This window comes from Cannabis sativa, chromosome 8 (genome assembly GCF_029168945.1).
Source record: "Cannabis sativa cultivar Pink pepper isolate KNU-18-1 chromosome 8, ASM2916894v1, whole genome shotgun sequence".
Lineage (NCBI taxonomy): Eukaryota > Viridiplantae > Streptophyta > Magnoliopsida > Rosales > Cannabaceae > Cannabis > Cannabis sativa.
Window position 1 is genome coordinate 44,201,532 of NC_083608.1, and position 20,968 is coordinate 44,222,499.

Consider the following 20,968-nt stretch of genomic DNA (forward strand, 5'->3'; position numbering starts at 1 on the left):
GTTGTTGTGTCTTTTGTTAAGCGATCAGCTAATGTAGTGGCTCATACCTTTGCCAAAGCTGCTAGATTATATTGTACTTTCAGTTTGGAGTCTATTCCAACTGAGTTGCTACCTTGTTTGGTAGCGGATGTGAGAGTTTAACTTTTCAATAAAAGATGAAATTTCCATTAAAAAAAATATAATTTTTCCAATAGTCAAATAGCTAAATAGATTATCGTGATGTAAATATATTTGTGACATGCAACCACATTAAAAAGTTAGTAGAAAGTAACAGATATAACACTACATTGTAATACTTTCTAATCAAATTTTTTTTTTTTTTGCAATAGAACAAAAATTCAGGCAATAGAACAAAAATTTAGAGGACCAAATTTAACAAGTGTAGTAGTATTGGGGACAAATTCTTATTTATCCTATAAAATTATACTATATTTGTATGTTTTGCCTACAATTTACTATTTATCACTTAATTGAAAACTAATCAAAATTCACTCAAAAAAAAAAAAAAAACACTATATTGTCTATTGTCAAAATATAATTAAAACATCAATATAGTTCATAAATTTTATTATTAAAATATGAAAAAGATTAGACCAAAATATTTGATAAAAATAGTAAATGAAATAACATTATAATCATAATTGAAAATTAATTATTATTTTTTTACAATCAATTTTATTATAATTGTATTTTCAAGTAGGATGAAGTTATTTTTATGATATTAATACTATTATTTTAATAATTTTATTTAATTACTATTTTGTAATTTATAAATCATATTAAATATGTTGAACTTTCCTAATTTTTTATTATTATAAAAAAATCAGTTCATGTGATACTGTTACTAATGATTTGGTTTTTTGGTCACAAATAATAATAATAATAAAAAAATAAGTCTGCATTTAACTATTTAAATATTATTTTTGAAAATATAAATTATTGAAAAAAACTATTAGATCTCTACTATAATTATAAAACATATAAAATTAAAAAATTATGTTATTGTAATTATGGACGGTCATGATTTTTTTTTTAAAAAAGGAGCCACAAAATTATTATTAAATACATATTTTTCTATTCACTTAATTGTTATAGTTGCATACAAAATTATAGCATATATAATGTTGTGCACTTTAAAAACAACAAATAACAACAACAACAACAACAACAACAACAACAACAACAACAACAACAACAACAACAACAGCAACAACAACAACAACAACAACAAAAACAACAACAACAATAATAATAATAATAATAATAATAATAATAATAATAATAATAATAATAATAATAAAAGTGATTTGCATAGAACAACCAAATTCTTTACATATTAATGAAACAGTAATATCAATTCTTTCCTGTATGAGGCCAATTTTAATTTTAAACGCAAATAAATGAATAATATTACATTACATGTGACGTATATTCTATACAAAGAAATGAAATACTTGATTTGTAATCAGTCTTAAAGGATAGATAATCCCTGGTAATGTTATCGTGCCTGGCGCCATTAAAATTTTTAGGCTGTATTACCTATATATTATACGAAGAAATATACATAATTTTAATCTCTTCTTATTTACATCATATTATTAAATATTAAAAATAACTTAATAGAAAACACATATTTTAATATTACCATAATTTCAGAAATATAATTAATGAAAGAAAACTGGAACAACATGGAAAACAGCTAATAAAAAAAACGAATTAGCAAAACTATAAACAACTTATATATTCTAAAAGTATTTGAAACACATAAATTCTTAATAATTTGAGAGAGAGTAATAAAATTATCAATATTGATTAGTGTTTGTCTTGGGAGAAGAAGTGATTGATGGTGGGCATGACTTCTGGGGGCCTTGTTCGAAGGAACCTCCTCAGACTATGCTCTGCATATTTCTCTCCTTCGTCTTTGTTATCCAGTACTCCCATGCTTCTATTAGCTTTATTCACCCTGAAAATACACACGTGTTATATATATATGTAACAATATCATATATGTCACATCAAAATTTTCATTACTAAATTTAGAATAAGTGCACTCATAATATTTTGTATTATTATTACTTGATGTAAATTAATGAAATCACTGTTGAATTTATAAATTGAAAATGTACCTGACATCAGGGTTCATAAACACATTCCTCGTAAGCTGAAATACGCACATGCTTGTGACGAAGGTCATTGCAGCCATTAATGGATAAACCTATAGTAAAATGAAACAATATTTAGAGGGGAAAAAAAAGAGAGCATAAAATTAAATAAATGGTTATTCGTTACCTCTGGTCTAACCCAACGCCCCATGATCAACAACAGCAGCAAAGTATATATTATTTTAAACCTTAATTTTGTCTATGTTTATATATATCTTATAAACCGTTACACTGAAATTCTTTGCATATTATGTATATATAGATAATATAAGGAGCTAACGTATTAGAATAATAACGACCTGTAAATTGAATTACAGTGGGCTGCATGCGTTTAGCAATTGACTAATAAAAATATGAAACCAGGGGCTTAGCCACTTGTTTTCTCACCCATTGCCCAATGGCCTTGCCTTTTTTGATTTGGAATGTTCTTTGGTACTTGTGACTTCTGTACAGTACGTAAAGAATGACTTGACTCTTTAGGATTTGACTTTTTTTTCTTTTTAAACTATACAAAATGTTGTTGTTTCTAATCCGACTTTGTTGTAAAAACCAAAAAAGTTTAAGCATATCGTGTAAGTTTTGTTGTCTTGGTCAATTAATGCATAGTTTGAATTTGTAAAAAAAAAAATCTATACATACTTAAAAATGTATAGTATAAACTTAATAAAAGATTCAAATTTGGATAAGTATGTAATATATATATATTTTTTTTTTGGGAAAAAAACAAAAAAATACAAAAAAGGAAAAAAAATTACAAAAATACTTTGGGCCGGCCCATTAAACATTTATACAGTCCACATACAAATATTTACAAAAATACCACATGCACTAAGTCTTCAGCTGTACAGAGCGAACCATGAAGATGAAAAATACGCGCTCGTTTCAAAACTGCAAAACAACCAAAATGAAACCAAAACGAGAAAAATACAACTATTAATTCAATTGATCTGATTCAAATAAAACTGATGAAAAAGCACAATAACCACAACTATATTAAATTGAATTAAGTGTTGTGGTTTTTCAAGTTGATTTACAGTTGCATCATTATTTTATATTAGTTTAATTCAATTGTTTGCAAGAATTTATTTTGGAAATAAGAAAAGGAGAAAACACTTTGAGAAATAGTTAGTTTCTGAAATAAATTTAAACGTTTCTTAATAGTTTCATTTTAGTTTTATTATAGTTTATTAACAGCAATAAATATAAATTGTAAATAAACAAGTATACAAACTATAATAAAACTATAAAAAAACTAAAAACAAACTGACAAGCAGAAACAACTCTACGAATATAAACTACAAACATCTAAATCGAATTGTTACCTAAAAAAGAACAGCAAACAACTATACCTAATAATATTCCCAAAACACATCATACATAAACATATTAAACTATTAAAAAACTAGAAAAAAAAAAAACTAAAACCCACTGATTAGAGACACTAAAACAAAAACAAATGTTTCAAAATATCTAAAAAAAACTAGAAACACAAACAGAACATAAAACACAACAAAAATGAAACGAAAGTAATAAGAAACAAACTAAAATGCCAAACCCAAGAACAAAATAAAATTGATTAAACAAAATTAAAGTCCTAAAAATCCAAAGAAAACCAAACGAAATTTTAAAATGAAAAACCTAAAATATCACAAACCAGAAAAAACCAAAACGATGAAATGGAAATACAAGAAAATGTTTAAAATGGGGGGAAACGAAAATGAAACCGAAAACAAACCTCGGTTCGAACAGCAGCACCAACATTATTGTTTTTCCCATAAACATCTTCAGCCATTTTTTCTTGCACACGGACCTTTGTTTTCTTCTTAGGAGGAGCTCTCCCACGCTTCGTTAATGGAGGAGCAAAATTAGAGTCTTCCTCCTCAATAAAAGGACGTTTTTCCTTAGCTTTATTAGCTAGTGATTTCAAACCCATTTTGAATTTTTTTTTTGAACAGGGGAAGGAGATGAAGAAGAACGGGTCACATCCATTTTATATAAAGATTGGGAAACAAAAAGAAAGAGAGAAAAAGGTTATGGGATGGTTTAGTGGGAGTTGAAAAAATTTGGAAGAACAAAAATGAGAGGGAAAATGGTTGAGGAATCGTGGGGAGTTAAAGGTTCAACAATGGAGGTTATTTGTTATTTCAAAAAAAAAAAAAACTGAAATGAAATAAAAAAATCAAAGGAAAACAAAAGAAAAAGAGAGAGGGAAGTGATTGAGGGATGCATGATGGTTGATAGGTGAGTTGACGTGACTGGTGCATAGATGTGATGTGTATGTGGTATATGTGTAATAAAATATAAAAAAAAAGGTAAAAAAGTTGCTTTAACCGTGTGTAGGTTTATATGTAATAAAGTGTGTAATTTGTATTTTTGGTGTAAATTTTTTTTTTTTTTGACGTGGGATAAGTATGTAATATTGAATTATGATTAGATGATAAACAATCTCTTTAACTTGGTAAGTAATTTAAAAAAATGGATTTTTCTTTTCATCTATGCTATAAACACTAATAAAATACAATATGATATATATAGGGACACGTTCAATGGATACAAGTTTTCTACACAATTTTTGACATCATATTTTGACCATCGAGATCAAACTAAATTAAGGGCTATGATTAAAACATGTAATAAAAAATAGTAAATATAATAAGAAACAAAGTCAATCTCATTTCATTTAATTTGCACGACTTTCTTTCTTCATTGATATTGATTAATAGAAAACCCCCTATATATATATATATTAAATTTAATAGGTTTGATTTCCCGTTAATAAATAAACTCAATAATTAAACTCAAAAATTAAAAAAAAAAATTAAATTAAAAAAAATCATCCCACATATCTCTCTAACTAACAAACGTATATATATATCCTTAGTTATCAAATCCAATTCTCTCACTTTGGTTTACGATCAACCAAACACAGCTATGACTAGATCTCTCTTAACGGGAGGTGCATATAATAACACAGTTCAATTATCCCGTTGACACTATGTAGTTCTTGGAAACGAATCCTGAATTGGGAAATAACTACAATGAAGTAATTGCGCCACAAGATGTTGCAATATACGGTGGGCTTTGTGCACTCGCGAGTTTTGACCGGACAGAGTTGAAGGCATTTAATTTTTCTTCTCCTGGGTCTACAGATGCTGAAGCTTTTATTTTCTAAATGTTCATTTTTAGTTTATTTTGTAATAGTTGATGTTTTCTCTGATTAAACTTTTTGTCCCTTTTCTGACAGAACAAAGTTATAGACAACCTTAACTTTAGGAATTTCTTGGAGTTAGTGCCTGAGGTCAGGGAGCTTATCAATGATTTCTACTCAAGGTAATGTAGTGGTATCTTGTAGCAGTTTAGCTATTTACTTTCACCTTTCATTAAACATGTCGTTATTGTGAGTCTTGAACTTGTTACTTCAAAGTTGCTCTCACATGTAAAGTATTTTAAATTAAGCTTATGTTATGTATGAATCAATGATTCATGTAATGTTTTGTGTACAATATGGTTAAGTGTATAATATGTAATACTATGAAGAATTTGATAAATCTTTTGTATGCATTTGTGTGTGTGTTTAGTGGAGATTCTTCACCAGTGTAAACCTAGATTTTATGATCATGCATTTGGATATTAATTTTTATGGTATAGGTTTTTCCAAGATCCTCGTCATAGCCGGAACATGTATTATTAATTTCATATCATATTTCACACTTGCTTCCCCATTTAAAAAGACATATCTTTCGATCTTGTTAATTTCTTCTCTTTAGGGTACACTGCCACTGTTTTGCTCAATAACCATAAATTATCGGACTTGCTCGGAGAGCTTCAGGTACTCTTTTAATTTTCTTGTTATTATTCTTAATTTCAAATTTAGCTTCGTATGTTAAATTATTGAAGCTTACGTGTTTGTTAATCTACTTTCTTCTTATTGTTGGGTGGACTTGATTAATTTCGATTTTGTAGTTTGGGTTTTCAAGTGGCTTTGTAACGATCCTATGGAGTTCCACATTAGCATATAGGATGAATTAGGTCGACAAATCTATAGTTTCTGCGAAAATTTGAGCCACCATAAACTTGATAATTTTTTTAGTTTATTTGTGTATTTATGCGATTTTTTTTTTTGATGAATTACTCCTTTTAAAAGTAAATATGTTTATATAAATTTAAATTTAAACGATCTATATAAAATAATACATTTTTTTTTCTAGAAACATAAAGCTACAGACTAATTTCATTAACAATCATCAATATAAAATTTAAACTCTATATTAAAAAATACCTTTTTTTTCTAGAAAAATAAAACTACAGACTAATTTCATTAACAATCATCAATATAAATATTCAAGCATGAATAAATTAGAACAATTCAAAATCAGAACAAATAAATATTCAAGTATTTCAATAAATTCATAAACAAATAAATCAGAACAATTCAAAATCTCAAATCAAGAAAATTAAAAGTTCAGATTTATAATCTTTACAAATATGAAAAACTTAAATAGATCTATCTACCATTGTTGTTATTGTTGCTTAGTTATTGAATTCTTAAACAAAAACCACTAGAACTTATATAAAACTAATATTTACGTGGCTCGCCACGTAACTCTCATCTAGTATATGTATATGTTTATATAATGAATGACCTTTAATTATTTTAAAAAGTCTAATTAGGATGTTTGTCCCTCAAACTTTGATATGTACTAAATTGTATCTCTTGAACTTTAAAGGTCATTAAAAATACCTCTCAACTATTAAGATTGTTAGATTTAAGGACTTTTGTCTAATTTTAGTAAAAAAAAAGTAACATGGATGAAAATTCAGGGGGCACGATCATTTAATATGTATATGTCAAATTTCGAAGGGCGTGATTTGGTAGATATCAAAGTTTGGGAAGTATGGTTTAGTACATAAACAACCACTGAAATAGTAAAATATAATGAAATTAGACAAAAGTCCTAAAATCTAACAATCTCAATAGTTTAGGAAAAAAATTATAACAGTCAGAAAAGTTCAGAAAACATAATTTGGTACATATTAAAGTTTAAAAAAAAATCCTAATTAACCTTTAAAAAATAAAAACAATATACATGCTCGTCCACTGCAACAAGATAAGTCTCAAATTCAATTTTATTTTTGGTAAAGAAACACGGGCAATGTAACTTTGTGGTTTATTAGAGTCTAATCTATATATATATATATACAGGCCCGGCCCTGGACATAGGCGGGCTAGGCCTGTGCCTAGGGCCCACTCAGCCCAGGGGCCCAAATTTTTTTTTTCCTCTTTTAAAATTATACATTTTTTTACCGATTTTGAAAAATACCACATTTTTTCTAACATAAGAGCCCAATTTTTTTTTCTCTATGGCCCACTTCGTTTCAGGACCAGCCCTCTATATATATATAATAGATACAATATTTAGGCCAGAAATATATGTGTTAGAGTTTAATCATTATTACATTATCTTTTGTATAAATGTGTGTTTTGCAATTAAAAGTACTATATAGTTGATTAGGTTTTGCCAAAAATGAAAAAGTATAAAAACATGCTATGGTTCAAAAACAATTTTTCATATTCTTTTTTCTATATATATTTTTTTTGTATTGCAATCAATAACAATTTCAATAAAATACTTGGTGTTTTTTAATATTTTGTTAAATATATAACTCTATGATAATATTTAAAAATATTATTTATAAATTGTACTTTTTTAAGGGATTCAATTTTTAAAATTAGAATAGGGCCTCCACGACCCTAATTCTGTTACACTTTGTTATAGTTTGAAGATGATCGTAAAAGTGTTTACTTTTTGAACCATAGCATGTTTTTACTTTTTCATTTTGGCAAAAACTAATCAACCATATAGTACTTTTAATTTTAAAATGTTTTCAATGCAAAACACACATTTATACAAAAGATAATGTAATAATGATTAAACTCTAATACATATATTCCTGCAAATGGCGTGAATATTGTAACTAATATATGTAGCTTAGACTCTAAACCACAAAGTTACATTGTCTGTGTTTCTTTACCAAAAATAGAATAAAAAATTAAAAATTAAAAATTGAAAGAGATAATTTCGAGTGTAAGATTGAAAGGTAGAGAGAGAGAGAGAGAGAGAGAGAGAGAGAGAGAGAGGTGCAGAGAAAAGAGAAAGATTGGGTTTTGGGATTTGTATGAAGAAGTTTCTGTAGATGAAGAAGCTTCTTATGTAAGAGTGTGAGAGATAAACACTTTGAGAGAATTCTAACAGAGAATTGATATTGACTTTGTTAACTCAGAAACTAGCCCTAATAATGTGAACATCAATGCTTGACATGTGGCAAGAAAGATGACATCTCGGAGTTGAGTAGTCCCAAGTCCTAGCAGGTCAACTTGGGAAGGGTCCTAGCCCTGCGCCTAGGTTGACTTCAGGAACTCCGAAATGGAATAGTTCAGACTTTAATAACTTGAATCCAACTCACTATCTTTCAGTGTTCTATACCATGAAGACATGGAGCAACCTAATACAAGGTCTGGGAGCTAAAATTACACGAACATGCAACCCGAAAGCCAACCTAGGCACCTAGGGTTTCCACTCGGCACCCAAGTTGACATCCTCAACTAGGGTTTCAATTTTCGAGATTATCTTAGTGCAAAGTAGCCAAAACTTGCATTGGGACATTGAATTAACATACGACAGACATGTTGGTGGCATCAAAATCAGATTCTGAGCAAGTTGATTTTTGAGAACTTAGGGCCCCGAGGCCCCGAGCACCCAGCGCCCAAGTTGACAATATGTCAATCTGATTGAAGATCTGACTTTTGTATTGAATTCGTCTTCATCAAAAATCGGGGAAATGGGTCATTTCAGAGGGAAAACAACAATTCATGGGTAGAAAAAATGGGGCCCAGCGCCTAGGTTGACAACTTGCCAACCTGGACCTCAAAAAATGGAGTTTTCCCAAAACTCTTTCGAGCATCATCTCCGTATTCAGAAGATATTGAGAATCAACTATTTCTGGGGACCAAATAAAACTCCTGAAAGGGCAAAAGAGGGACCTTGCGCCTAGGTTGACATTTTGTCAACCTGGGCTGTTTCTAATTCAGATCAGCAAAAAGTGCTATGGGCATCTTCACCGTCATAAAAAATAACTAAGATCAAGTAAACTTGAAGAGAAAAACACAAACCCAAGTCCTTGGAAACAAGGCCCAGGGCCCAAGTTGACTTGGTGTTGGGCCCAGCGCCCAGTTTGACAATTAACTTGGGACGCTGCCTTCAATTGCTCGAGTGCCAAATCTAATGCAACCATTAATTTTGAAATGGTCAAAAATAGGGGGAGAGACCTCGTCCTCAAGTTCAAAAACCTTGAAAGTATCAAAAACAGAACCCCATAAGCTCGGTTTGAAGGCCCCAGCACCTAGGTTAACATTTGGCTTGGTTCGCTGGTTCTACTTATCCAAACCTGATGCCATTTCAACTATCTATCAAATTTTTCACAAGTGCAATGATCCATGAAGTCATATCAATCAAATTCACAACTTCAATTTTGGCTCATTCAAAATTTGAAAGTTTCGAGTCTTCTATTTTCGCAAAATAGCAACATCTCTGAGAATGTGTGACCAGCTTCACCAAACATATAAAAGGTTTAAGGGATGTCAAACTATCACCTAAGAGTCTCAAAGGACTTTCCTTGGGCGTTTTTACACCTTTTTAGCGTCCAGGTTGACGTTAGATGTTAGGCATTGGAATGTCAACTTGGGCATAAGGACCTGGACTGTCTTCAGTAAAACGGTCATAACTCACTCAATTTTTATCTGGTTAACGCAATTAAACTTGCGTTTTGAAGCTATTAAAGCCCTCTATCAAGTCCTATCATACACACTTGATGAAATTTTGAAGCTATCATCGTCAAAATTCACCCTCAAGGGAGTTACGAAAATAAACTCTGGATAATTTACAGCGGGAACCACCAGACATAAAAAATCAGCTATCACTACTAGAAGCTAATTTTTCAAGGTTAAATCATCATCAACGGTGGAAAAACTTTATTTGTATTTAATCTCCTATATTTGTGGGCCTCCTGAGAGCTCCCTTAGCTTATTTTTCACATTCAGAAAACTACCCATAATGTCAGAGCTTCTCTCTTTAGAGTTTGGAGTTTCTTATACTTAGTCTATTGCTATACTCACCATCTCGTGAGAAATAAAAACTTGAAGTAGACGTAGCCCCATTACTATCACGACATAAGGGTGAACTATTATAAATTTTCTGTGTCTCTCTTATTAATTACATAAACAACCTATTCATTCTCGTCAATCCAACGAGCTGATGTTGACCACTTTTTAGCGTCAATAACTGTAATGCACCTTTGTTCTTGCTCAATCAATAAAGACATTTTGGTAGTGTTCCAGGAGTGGAGTAGAGTCATAGATCACATCGATCTATAGGACTTAAACCAATATATATCTTGATATTGTTTTTGTTGTTTTCGTTCTTTATTTGTTTATATGGTTTTAATTATTCTGTTCTACCCTGTTTTATTTCCGATTCTTACTTCATCATTTTGTTAATATTGTTATTACTAATTAAATTTTGATTTATCTTTAAGTTTGACTTGATTATGCACGTTGTAAATTTTCTATAAATTCAATTTATTGTAATATAATATGTGTACTAAGCACATAATGTATCAATATGAAATTTTATGCCCATAAAATTATCAACTAACATTTTTTTTCCATATTTATAAATTCCCCTCTCTCGAATAAGTAGTGTACAACGTACCACAAATGTGTAAGTTCTTCCGTCTAGTCACAGAAGTATGATATACGCTATAGATACACATTAGAAGAAAATGAATTGTTACTATAGAATTGAGATTAATAGACATTTGATGGTTAAATTCCTACTAATTAAGATAAACTGAAAAACAAAATATTTAATTAATTAATTAATGTGCATTTTTTTTTTTATAATTTATGCTTGGTTACAATATTCAGCATTTGATAGCTAATTAACACTTGCTTATACTGTCTGTCCCCCAGTGATAAATATAGGAGAAGCTGTTTATTATTTAGAATGTTATTATCAACTTAATTCAATAATTTATGCCTTTAAAGTTGTAACACAGCTACGTAGCTAGGTTGATGTTACGCCTCAACATCCTTTCATTAATTACTTTGGTTCAGGTTTGAGGCTGAATCAAATTTAAAGAAATGTATAATTGAATTGTCATCATATCATATGTATGGAATGCATTTATTAATTCGGTGTGTATTCAATATTCACTTTAATTATAATAAAAATAATTAAGGTTGTTCATTTTACTAATTGTGTCTATATAAAAGTCCATAATCACATCTGTCCCTACACAAAATTATCAACTAAAAAAAATACCTAGTAATTTACACTAAGAAACGAGTCTACCTTTTTTTTTTAATTTGGGTATTATTATATCAAAGATATGTTCGTTACTTTGTACGTAATTAATCTCACATATACAATTAAAACTAATATATTATCTAAGTAAATAAGCCTTTTCAAAATAAAATTAAAAAGTAATAATAAACGAACTCTAACTAAATATTACATTTTTTTAGATAAAGAGATAATTAAGTGGAAGACATAGCAAAATATAAGTCACACTGCAACTTCTTAGAGCAGATCACTAAAAGAAACAAAATGACAATAACAAAGAAAGGAACAATATCTTAATTATTAATTAGTTCAAATCCGAATAATAATTAATTAAAAGAGAATCGTTTTATATATATATATATATATATATGTTTTAATGTAAGTTGTTATGTGAAATAAAATTGTGATTTAAGTTGCTCTCTGTTAGTTGTGTTGTTATATAAATTTTTGTAAAAATGCAAAAAAAAAAAAAAAAACTTTAAAATATAAAAATAAAAAAAAAAAACTCCTTAATTAAATATATTATATATCTCGTTGTGCTGTGCTGTGTGTGGATGCACCATTAATCACTACACAAATCCTATAGAAAATAAATTGAAATTAATGTGAAGAACAGTGTTAAGAAACATAAGCAAATAAACTTACAGAGTACTTATTTATCTTTTCTCCTTTTTCCTCATCAGATGGTATCTATTAATCTTCTTGTTTTTCTTCCTACATAATAAACAATGTTGAGTAGTCAACAAGGTTAATTCATTCATGACTGATGGTATTGGTAAGTAACTATAAGGGTCGAATGAGTCGAGGGCCAAATAATATATCATGAGATGTTTTACTGTGTAAGTAATATAATAATTAAGCATTTGATTTTGTTCAATGCCAAGCTGTTGGGAGGTCTTTCTTTCACAAGAGGTAAATAACTCACTACTACGTGTCTCCCTAGCTACTTTCAGTTGTTTGCTTGCTTCGAACTCATTCTTTCTGACTCAAAAAACGTGTAAGGACTCCAAAAAAGCTAAACGTTTTTAAAGAACCACTTTTGATGTTCCACCATTCCATGTTAGTTGGCAAAACTCTTCATGACCATCAACCTAAATTGACCATAATAACCTTGGTAGACGTAGTTGAATAAGGGAAATATTGACCAGGGTTATCAAGGTAATTTCATTATACCCGTCAACTTCGCTTCCAACTAAGAGGTTGGTATGTAGTTCTCACTTCATATGTATCTCCCGCCAAAGTCTAACTTAGCCGTTGCTTTAAGATATGGAAAGTACTGTAACTCTGCACCGAGAGAAATTATAGAGACTTGAGAGAAAAATATATGTATATATATATAGTTGTAACAACCATTAGGTAAACCATTCTAAAAAACCCAACAAGGAATTTCTCTGCGGTCTTTTTCTTTCTTAAATACACACCAATTAACATAGTGGTCTCAGAATGCTTATGATTGATCTCCCTCATCAGTTGTTTAGCATTGAATATAACTAACCTCTAAAACCAAAGTCACCAAAAACAGGACAAGCTTTTCAAGCCTAAGCAAAACAACTAAGTGCAGAGATGAGATTTTTCATCTCAGCTATCTTCTTTCTAGTCATATTTTCTTCTGCAGGTAAAGATTGTTTTTTTATCTCAGCTCTCTTCTTTCATCTTTAATAATAATATCTTGTATTATATATTTATGTATATGTATACACTCTATGCAGCTGCATACGATCCTCTAGATCCAAATGGTAACATAACAATTAAATGGGATATCATGTCTTGGACGGCAGATGGCTATGTGGTATGTCATTTGTTAGCTTTCTCAATTAAGTGAAAAGTGTAAAAACAACACATATAAAGACACTGTTTTTGTTTTCCTTACTTTGCAGGCATCTGTGACAATGAACAACTTCCAAATGTACCGACATATCATGACCCCTGGATGGACCTTAGGCTGGACGTGGGCTAAAAAGGAAGTGATATGGTCCATAGTTGGGGCGCAAACAACCGAACAAGGAGACTGCTCGAAGTTCAAAGGCAACGTACCTCATTGCTGTAAAAAAGACCCCATAGTTGTGGACTTGTTGCCTGGAGTACCTTACAACCAGCAATTTTCAAACTGTTGCAAAGGCGGTGTTTTGTCTTCATGGGGTCAAGACCCTTTATCCTCTGTCTCAGCCTTCCAAGTCAGTGTTGGCTTAGCTGGAACTACCAACAAGACTGTGAAGCTCCCCAAGAACTTCACTCTGCTCGGTCCAGGACCTGGCTACACCTGTGGCAGAGCCAAAATTGTGCCTCCAACCACTTACTTGACTCCAGATCGCCGTAGAAAAACTCAAGCTCTGAGTAAGTCTTGTTATCTCTGCATGATTATTTTTGAAGTACTTTAATCATTAGAGATTGCTAACATCTTAATATAATTCACTATGCAGTGACATGGAACGTTACATGCACTTATTCACAGATTCTAGCCAGGAAAAATCCCAGCTGCTGTGTCTCTCTGTCATCATTTTACAATGATACAATCACTTCTTGTCCCAATTGTGCCTGTGGTTGCCAGGACAAGGGAAATTGCGTCAAGTAAGTAATAGTACAAATATACATGCCGAAATGAATCGAATCAAATTCTGTAGAGAAAAGTGTCTAAATCATTGTGATGAATATGTTTGATTTCAGAGCTGGGTCAAAACTTCTCCAGAAATCTGGAATAAACACTCCAAGGAAAAGCAATGCTCCATTACTGCAGTGCACACACCATATGTGCCCCATTAGAGTTCACTGGCATGTGAAACAAAACTACAAGGAGTATTGGCGTGTGAAGCTTGCTGTTACAAACTTCAACTATCGCTTGAATTACACCCTTTGGACTCTGGCCATCCAACATCCTAATCTCAACAATGTCACCCAAGTCTTCAGTTTTGATTACAAACCACTTGTCCCCTATGGATCCATAAGTGAGTCTCTCTCTTGAAAGTATTTTCTCCCATCTTTTTCATATATGATAAAACGCATATCTCATATAAGAAATTGTTGTTTGCAGATGACACTGGTATGTTCTATGGCTTAAAATTCTACAATGATCTGTTGATGGAAGCCGGGCCATCTGGGAATGTTCAGTCTGAAGTGCTTCTTCAGAAAGATCAGAACACTTTCACTTTCAAGAATGGATGGGCATTTCCTAGAAAGGTCTACTTTAATGGTGAAGAATGCTTGATGCCTCCACCTGATTCATATCCATTTATGCCCAACTCTGCTCGTCAGAACACGATCGCCTTCTCATCACTGATTTCTTCTTTGATTTTGTTGTTGATAGTTATTCAGTGATTGGTTACCTACAATTTTTCAATTCTTCATATGTGCTTTACAAAATTTTGAAAAACTGAGCACGAGGATATATACTTATACATGTTGAAGAAAAAGAATCCTTATTTTTGCCTGTGGAAAGAACAATACTTCTAGGGTATGTTTATATGTGTCTATGGAAATAGAGAAATTTAAGCTTTGAAAAAGATAACGCTAAGTATTTGGTAAGATTTCCATGGCTGCTATAATTCTAACTTCAATATGAAAACTTTCGTCCATATGATTTGATTGAACAAAGTAGCAAATAGAAAAGATAAAAGGAAAAGTCTGTGAAAACCTCAGATGGAATTCATTTTCAATATAATTTTTAACTTCTGTCACATATACAAAAATGAAACTTGATCAGCACACTAAAATTTCTTGCTCAAAATTTGCAACTATTTCGGTATCATGGACTATGAGGTTGAAAGTCCTGAGAAACCAGAACTTACATATTTACTAGTACACTTCAAGCAAACACAATTATGAAAACCAAAGTTGTCAAAGAAATTATTATTACAGTAAGCAGTGAGAAATATTGTTTGGAACCGGCATTTGGAAGCCATGGATAGTCATCAGGGGGTGGCATGACACAATTTTCGCCATTGAAATATATCCTTCGAGGGAAACCCCAACCTTTCTCAAATCCAAAGCTTGACTTGTCCTTCCGAAAAAGTAGCTCGGTCTGCACATTGCCATAAGGTCCAGCTTGCATGAGCAAATCATTGTAGAACTTAACTCCCCATAGCATACCAGTATCGTCTGTAGGAAATAACAATAAATGTTTAACAGAAAAAATTCCAAAAGGAAAATAAACAAGAACATCTAAGTAATTAAGAGTGACTTACTTATTGATCCATATGGTGTTAAAGGCTTGTAGTTAAAACTGAATATTTGGGTCAGATTGTCAAAATTGGGGTGTTGTGCAACTAAGTTCCACATCGAGTAATTCTTTGCATAGTTGAAGTTTGTAATTGTAACCTTTACTCTCCAATATTCTCTGTAATTGATCTTTAAATGCCAGTGAACTCGAATTGGGCACATATGGCTAGTACATTGCACCACAGGTGTATTCTTTTGAGAGCCTGAGACAACTGAAGCTATGTATGGTGAATCTGGCCTGTAAATTTACCATGAAAATGAAGCATACAAAGAATTATTTTACAATTTAGAATGAAAAAAGTGAAAGAAAGTAATAATGTTCTGGAAGAGAGAAAGAACTCACTCAACACAACTTCCTGGTTGAGTTATGTTCTTTTTACATCCACATGAACATGTAGGGCAGGAAACTATTGTATCGTTGTAAAAAGATGAAAGAGAAACACAGCAAGTTGGAGCCTTGGAAGCTAGAAATTGTGAATATGTACAAGTAACATTCCATGTCTCTGCCATGACAAGAGAGGAAAAATATTAGTCCAAAATCTCACCAATGGGGTTACATATTATTATCGCCAATTAAGTTTTTGCTCCCGAACTTGACATGTACCAAATCATAACCTTTGAATTTTTTAGACCGTTAAAATTCTCCCCGAGCTATTAAGATTGTTGAATCCATAAACTTTTGTCCAATTTTACTAGTGAAAGTCTAATGTTGATGAAAATTCAGTGGGCACGATTTTGTACTTATCAAAGTTCGGGAGGTATGATTTGGTATAATCAAATTTCGGGAGGCACAATTTAGAACATGGACAATCGTCACGTTAGTAAAATCAAACAGAATTTTAGAGAAGCATTTGAATCCAATAATCTCAATAGGCTTGAAAAGTTTAGGGGAGATTTGTTACACGTAAAAGTTTAGGTGGCAAAAATTCTAATTAGTCTATTATTATTATTATTAACGGCTTAATAAAGCTGAAAAATAGTTCCAACAGTTAGCATTCAACTTACTCAAGGCTCGAGTGACTCTCCTTTTGTCCGCAGAAAGAAATTTTGTTGGTTGAACAACTTTTGCTGGTCCACAAGTATAACCAGGCCCTGGTGCTTTAAGAGTGAAGTTCTTTGGCAAAGTGACAGCCGAGCTTTTTGTTCCTGCTTGGCCGACACTAAGCTGGAACGAAGCTGCAGCATTGGCAGGATCTTGCACCCATGAACTAAGTACTCCCCCTCTGCAGCAATTTGCAATCTGTTGATTGTAAGGAGTCCCAGGCAATAAATCAACTATTGTGGGGCTTTTCTTACAGCAATGTGGAATGGTCCCTTTAAACTTTGAACAATCTCCTTGCTCTGTGGCTTGGCCTCCAACCATGCTCCATATTATCTCCTTTTTGGCCCATGTCCATCCCAATGACCACCCTGGTGATTCGAAATGACGATATGCTTGGAAGTTAGTAATCGTCACAACAGCCTGTTCATTCAATGACAACCCAAGTTAAGTGTTCTGAATCCAATCCAAGGATAAATGAATCAGATAATCACTTAAAAGATTACAACAAAAAAGGTACTAAATAATATACAATTGAAGACTAATTAACAATTAAACAGATATACATAAACCACAAATCAAAACTTAGTTCAAAAAGCAAAATGTAGTATCTGTAACATCAAATTTTGAAGAGCCTCATGTTGCTTTTCAAAACTTATCATTTGCTTGGTATATGAATCATACTTACAACATAGCCATCTGGGGTCCAGCTAATTATGTCCCATTTGATTGTAACATTTCCATTTGGGTCAAGTGCATCATAGGTCTCTGCCACAGAGAAGGAAGGAAGAAAAAAATGTTAGCATATATTTCTGATTGATAATTTAGTACTTTTGACTAAGGGAAAATGGATGCACGTGCAGAAAGTATAAAACAGACTACAGAGGAAGTTCCCTTTGGTTTTGTGATCGTTCAAACTTCAAAGCTCTTAATACAGTGCTTGAGTTTATGGACCAATCAAATTATATAACAGGAGCAATTTTCAAAATAAATAAAGAAATAATGCAAATTTAATTCAGCTTGGGGAAGATTCAAAAATTAATAAATGGCAAATCATTTGAATCAAACCAAACGCCACGCCAAGACTCAGAAAGAGAGTAAAAAGTAAAAAAGTTTAAATAAGAAAAAAAAAAGGTAAAAGTGTCTTCTGGAGACACGGGCACTTGTTTGTAATACCATAATTTAAGGTTTAAGCGTTATATTGATTTTATTTTATTTGATCTCTTCTAAATAAAAACAAAATTATACGAATTACAATCAAAACCTATATGACCAAACTTGGCTTTTCATGGTTGCCAAAATAATAATAATAATCATTAATTTGAAGAAAAGAAAACTTTTCTTCCCCAGGTAAACTTTTTGAAGGAGTCTTTGGAAGAGGCTAAGTTAAATAATGGTGGCATTTAATTTTGAAGGAGGACTGAAAATCAGTAATGCCCAAGTTTCTTTCAGAAAAAAAAAAAAAAAATCTCAATTTCTTCAGGAAAGGAAAACATTTTGAAGAAGGATTGCAAATATCAAAATTCTATAATGAATATATATATATATATATAAATAATTATTTCATGCAATGACCAATGAGATGATGGCCTATATGTCACTAAGTAATAAAAATTTGTGACAGAAAAGGAGAGAAAGCTAACCTGTTGAAACGAACATGATTGAAAAAACCATGATGACGACGAGGAAAAAACTCCAACTTGATTCTTTCCATGCCCAATTCATCTAGGATTGTAACAAAGCAAAAAAAAATACCCACTTCAGGCGTCGAGTTTTCTTCTCAATAGAATGTTTGTTCTTCTGTTTCAGTCTCTGGAAGAGAGAGAGAGAGAACAGAGAGTCTATTGCTTACAGAATAAGGTGAGTTTGAGTGGATTAGTGGACTTTTTGAGGTTGAAGCACTGTTAAACGTATATATATATATATATATATATATTTATAAGGTTCCACGCCAGTTAAGCAAATGGGGATACTTTGGTTACTTTCCCTTTCGTTTTCCCTTTTTTTTCTTGGTTAGTAACGTTTATTTTAATAGTTTATTACTTTATTTGTGTGCTCTGCTTGTACAAGTTTTGCTTTTGTTTTTATTTTGGGGTGTATATTAATGAGAGAGAGTTAAATACGGCTAATATAGTGAATTGGAGACAGTTGTAAGGATATAAGAGGAAAAGATGTAGCAACACTTTCTAGAAAATAACAACTGTGCCATTAGAGTTTGACTGTGTCTGTCTCTGTGTTCTCGAGAAAACTAGAGTTAATACAAGCACTTTCCCCCATATAATGCAAACTCACTCTTCAATTCTTCATGTCTTCTTCTGCAATGTTAAAACTTGTAATTCTTTTACATTTTCACTTCAAGTGTTTTGGTGTTAGAATTTGGTGTAAGATGTCTCGGTCCCCTTAAAATTAATTAGTAATAAGAATAATAGTCTCGATAATTTATTTCCACATATTGGAACCGGGACTAAGTCTATAATATTTGGTTCTTTGTATTTACTTTTACTTTTTCAACATCTCATTGCTAAGATTAGGGGAATGGAATGATGTATATTTTTCTTAATTTCCAATATAGAGATAGAGATAGTCCAAGCTGTTTTGGTTGATTGATTTTTCTCCTATTAGAAAGAAAACGTGGGGGTCATTTTCTCCAAAATCCCAATGTTATAGAAAATTGCTCTTTTTTTTTTCTCTTGCCTAATATTTTGTTAGGAATTTTTTTATAACATTGGCCAGTGGCCACTGAATAGCTATTGAAAAATAAATTAGAAAAAAAAAAAAAAGAGAGAAAGAAGGAAATCTTGAATAAATAAGGAAACGCGGCGATTATGGAGGTCTTGGGCCAAATGAGTACCACACAAACAAACAAACAGTGGAAACAGCTCATGTGAATTGTGATGACGTGTAAATAAAAGCGCCGCTAAACTCCGGTATTTGCCAAGTGTCATTCATATAGTGGTTATCTATTTGGGTTTGCCTAACATATACTAGTGACCTCCCTGAGATCCTTTGTCCTCAGCTTCTCAATTCTTGCACTTGATTATTATTATTTTATTTTTTGTGTGCTAAGCCTAATTACATTATCTTTCTATATAGTTGGTTTATTACTAATTAAATAATAAAGTCAATTTATGATATGCTTATTTTTAATTGGGTGCTAGTTTTTTTTTATGTTTTGATTTAAATTATTTATGAATTTACAATGCAGAAATTTGTAATTATTGTAAGAACCTTCTCAAATCAAAATAACTCATCGTGTAACCGAATGATATGTTTTGTCAAACTATAAATTGTTGAAATAAGCGAGCAACACGAGACAAAACTCCTCTAAAAAATTTTGACAATAAAATTATAACATTCTCTAATAGTACATCAAAAGAGATAGAATTTCGGCTTATACCATTAAAAAACTACACTTCAAAATAAAAATTAAAATATAAATTGTATTAGAATAGCTATATAAAAAAATATTACTCTCATAAAATACTAAATTCTTAACTCTAGCACTTGATTCAATCAACTAAAACATAAACTAATCAAATTAACTTAAAATAACTAGCTAAAAGTGTTACTCTTTCGTTAATTCTAATCCGCTAAATTTAATAATCATACTATATTAACCGCTCGCTAAAATAAGATAATTTCCTAAATTATAATTAAGGATTATATCATTTCCCAAAAATAAACAATTATTGTCTAAATTTTTTTAATGTCTCACATTTTGAAAAATACTAATTTAATTTGAAAACTCAACCTAATACAAATTAAAGTTTGAAAACGGCCATAAAAAACGGGAAGATGTATTTCAACAAGTTAGGAGCGTTGTTTGAAGATGTTATAGCTTTATTATCTAAATTTTCGGGGCAGTTTTGTCCCATGTAGCTCGCTCTGAGAATTTAGCGGCCCATGGCTTGGCAAAACATGCTCTGCGGTTAGACGATGAGCTATCTGGGTTCGAGGAGGTTCCAGCGCCGATGGCGAACGTCTGCATCGTAAATTCATAAATGATTCTAATCACTTTGTCAAAAAAAAAAGAAAAATTTCATTATTTTTTATTTTAATTATAAACATATATATTTTTTTTTTTTAAAAAAAAAAAAGAAAGTACCATAAATTACCTTTAGATCAACTCGACCTGCTTGTTGATTGGTCTATGT

The 20,968-nt window shown here is 31.2% G+C and overlaps 3 protein-coding genes across 3 annotated transcripts; 1 reads left to right on the forward strand and 2 right to left on the reverse strand.

Annotated features, from left to right (window-relative positions):
- Nucleotides 1–1,460: 1,460 nt before the first annotated feature.
- On the reverse strand, nucleotides 1,461–2,415 carry LOC115700768 (uncharacterized). The gene is made up of 3 exons (XM_030628409.2): nucleotides 2,290–2,415; nucleotides 2,127–2,215; nucleotides 1,461–1,963 (listed from the first exon to the last, which is right to left on the reverse strand). Exons 1-3 carry the CDS (start codon nucleotides 2,311–2,313, stop codon nucleotides 1,813–1,815), a joined length of 264 nt encoding a protein of 87 aa, XP_030484269.2. The 5' UTR covers nucleotides 2,314–2,415; the 3' UTR covers nucleotides 1,461–1,812.
- Nucleotides 2,416–12,854: 10,439 nt separating this feature from the next.
- LOC115700725 (COBRA-like protein 4) lies at nucleotides 12,855–14,995 on the forward strand. Its single transcript, XM_030628355.2, has 6 exons — nucleotides 12,855–13,178; nucleotides 13,273–13,352; nucleotides 13,441–13,897; nucleotides 13,984–14,131; nucleotides 14,228–14,505; nucleotides 14,592–14,995. Exons 1-6 carry the CDS (start codon nucleotides 13,127–13,129, stop codon nucleotides 14,873–14,875), a joined length of 1,299 nt encoding a protein of 432 aa, XP_030484215.2. The 5' UTR covers nucleotides 12,855–13,126; the 3' UTR covers nucleotides 14,876–14,995.
- Nucleotides 14,996–15,180: 185 nt separating this feature from the next.
- Nucleotides 15,181–18,886, reverse strand: LOC115700724 (protein COBRA). Its single transcript, XM_030628354.2, has 6 exons — nucleotides 18,458–18,886; nucleotides 17,503–17,582; nucleotides 16,781–17,237; nucleotides 16,119–16,278; nucleotides 15,742–16,013; nucleotides 15,181–15,655 (listed from the first exon to the last, which is right to left on the reverse strand). Exons 1-6 carry the CDS (start codon nucleotides 18,537–18,539, stop codon nucleotides 15,363–15,365), a joined length of 1,344 nt encoding a protein of 447 aa, XP_030484214.2. The 5' UTR covers nucleotides 18,540–18,886; the 3' UTR covers nucleotides 15,181–15,362.
- Between the last annotated feature and the right edge of the window lie 2,082 nt (nucleotides 18,887–20,968).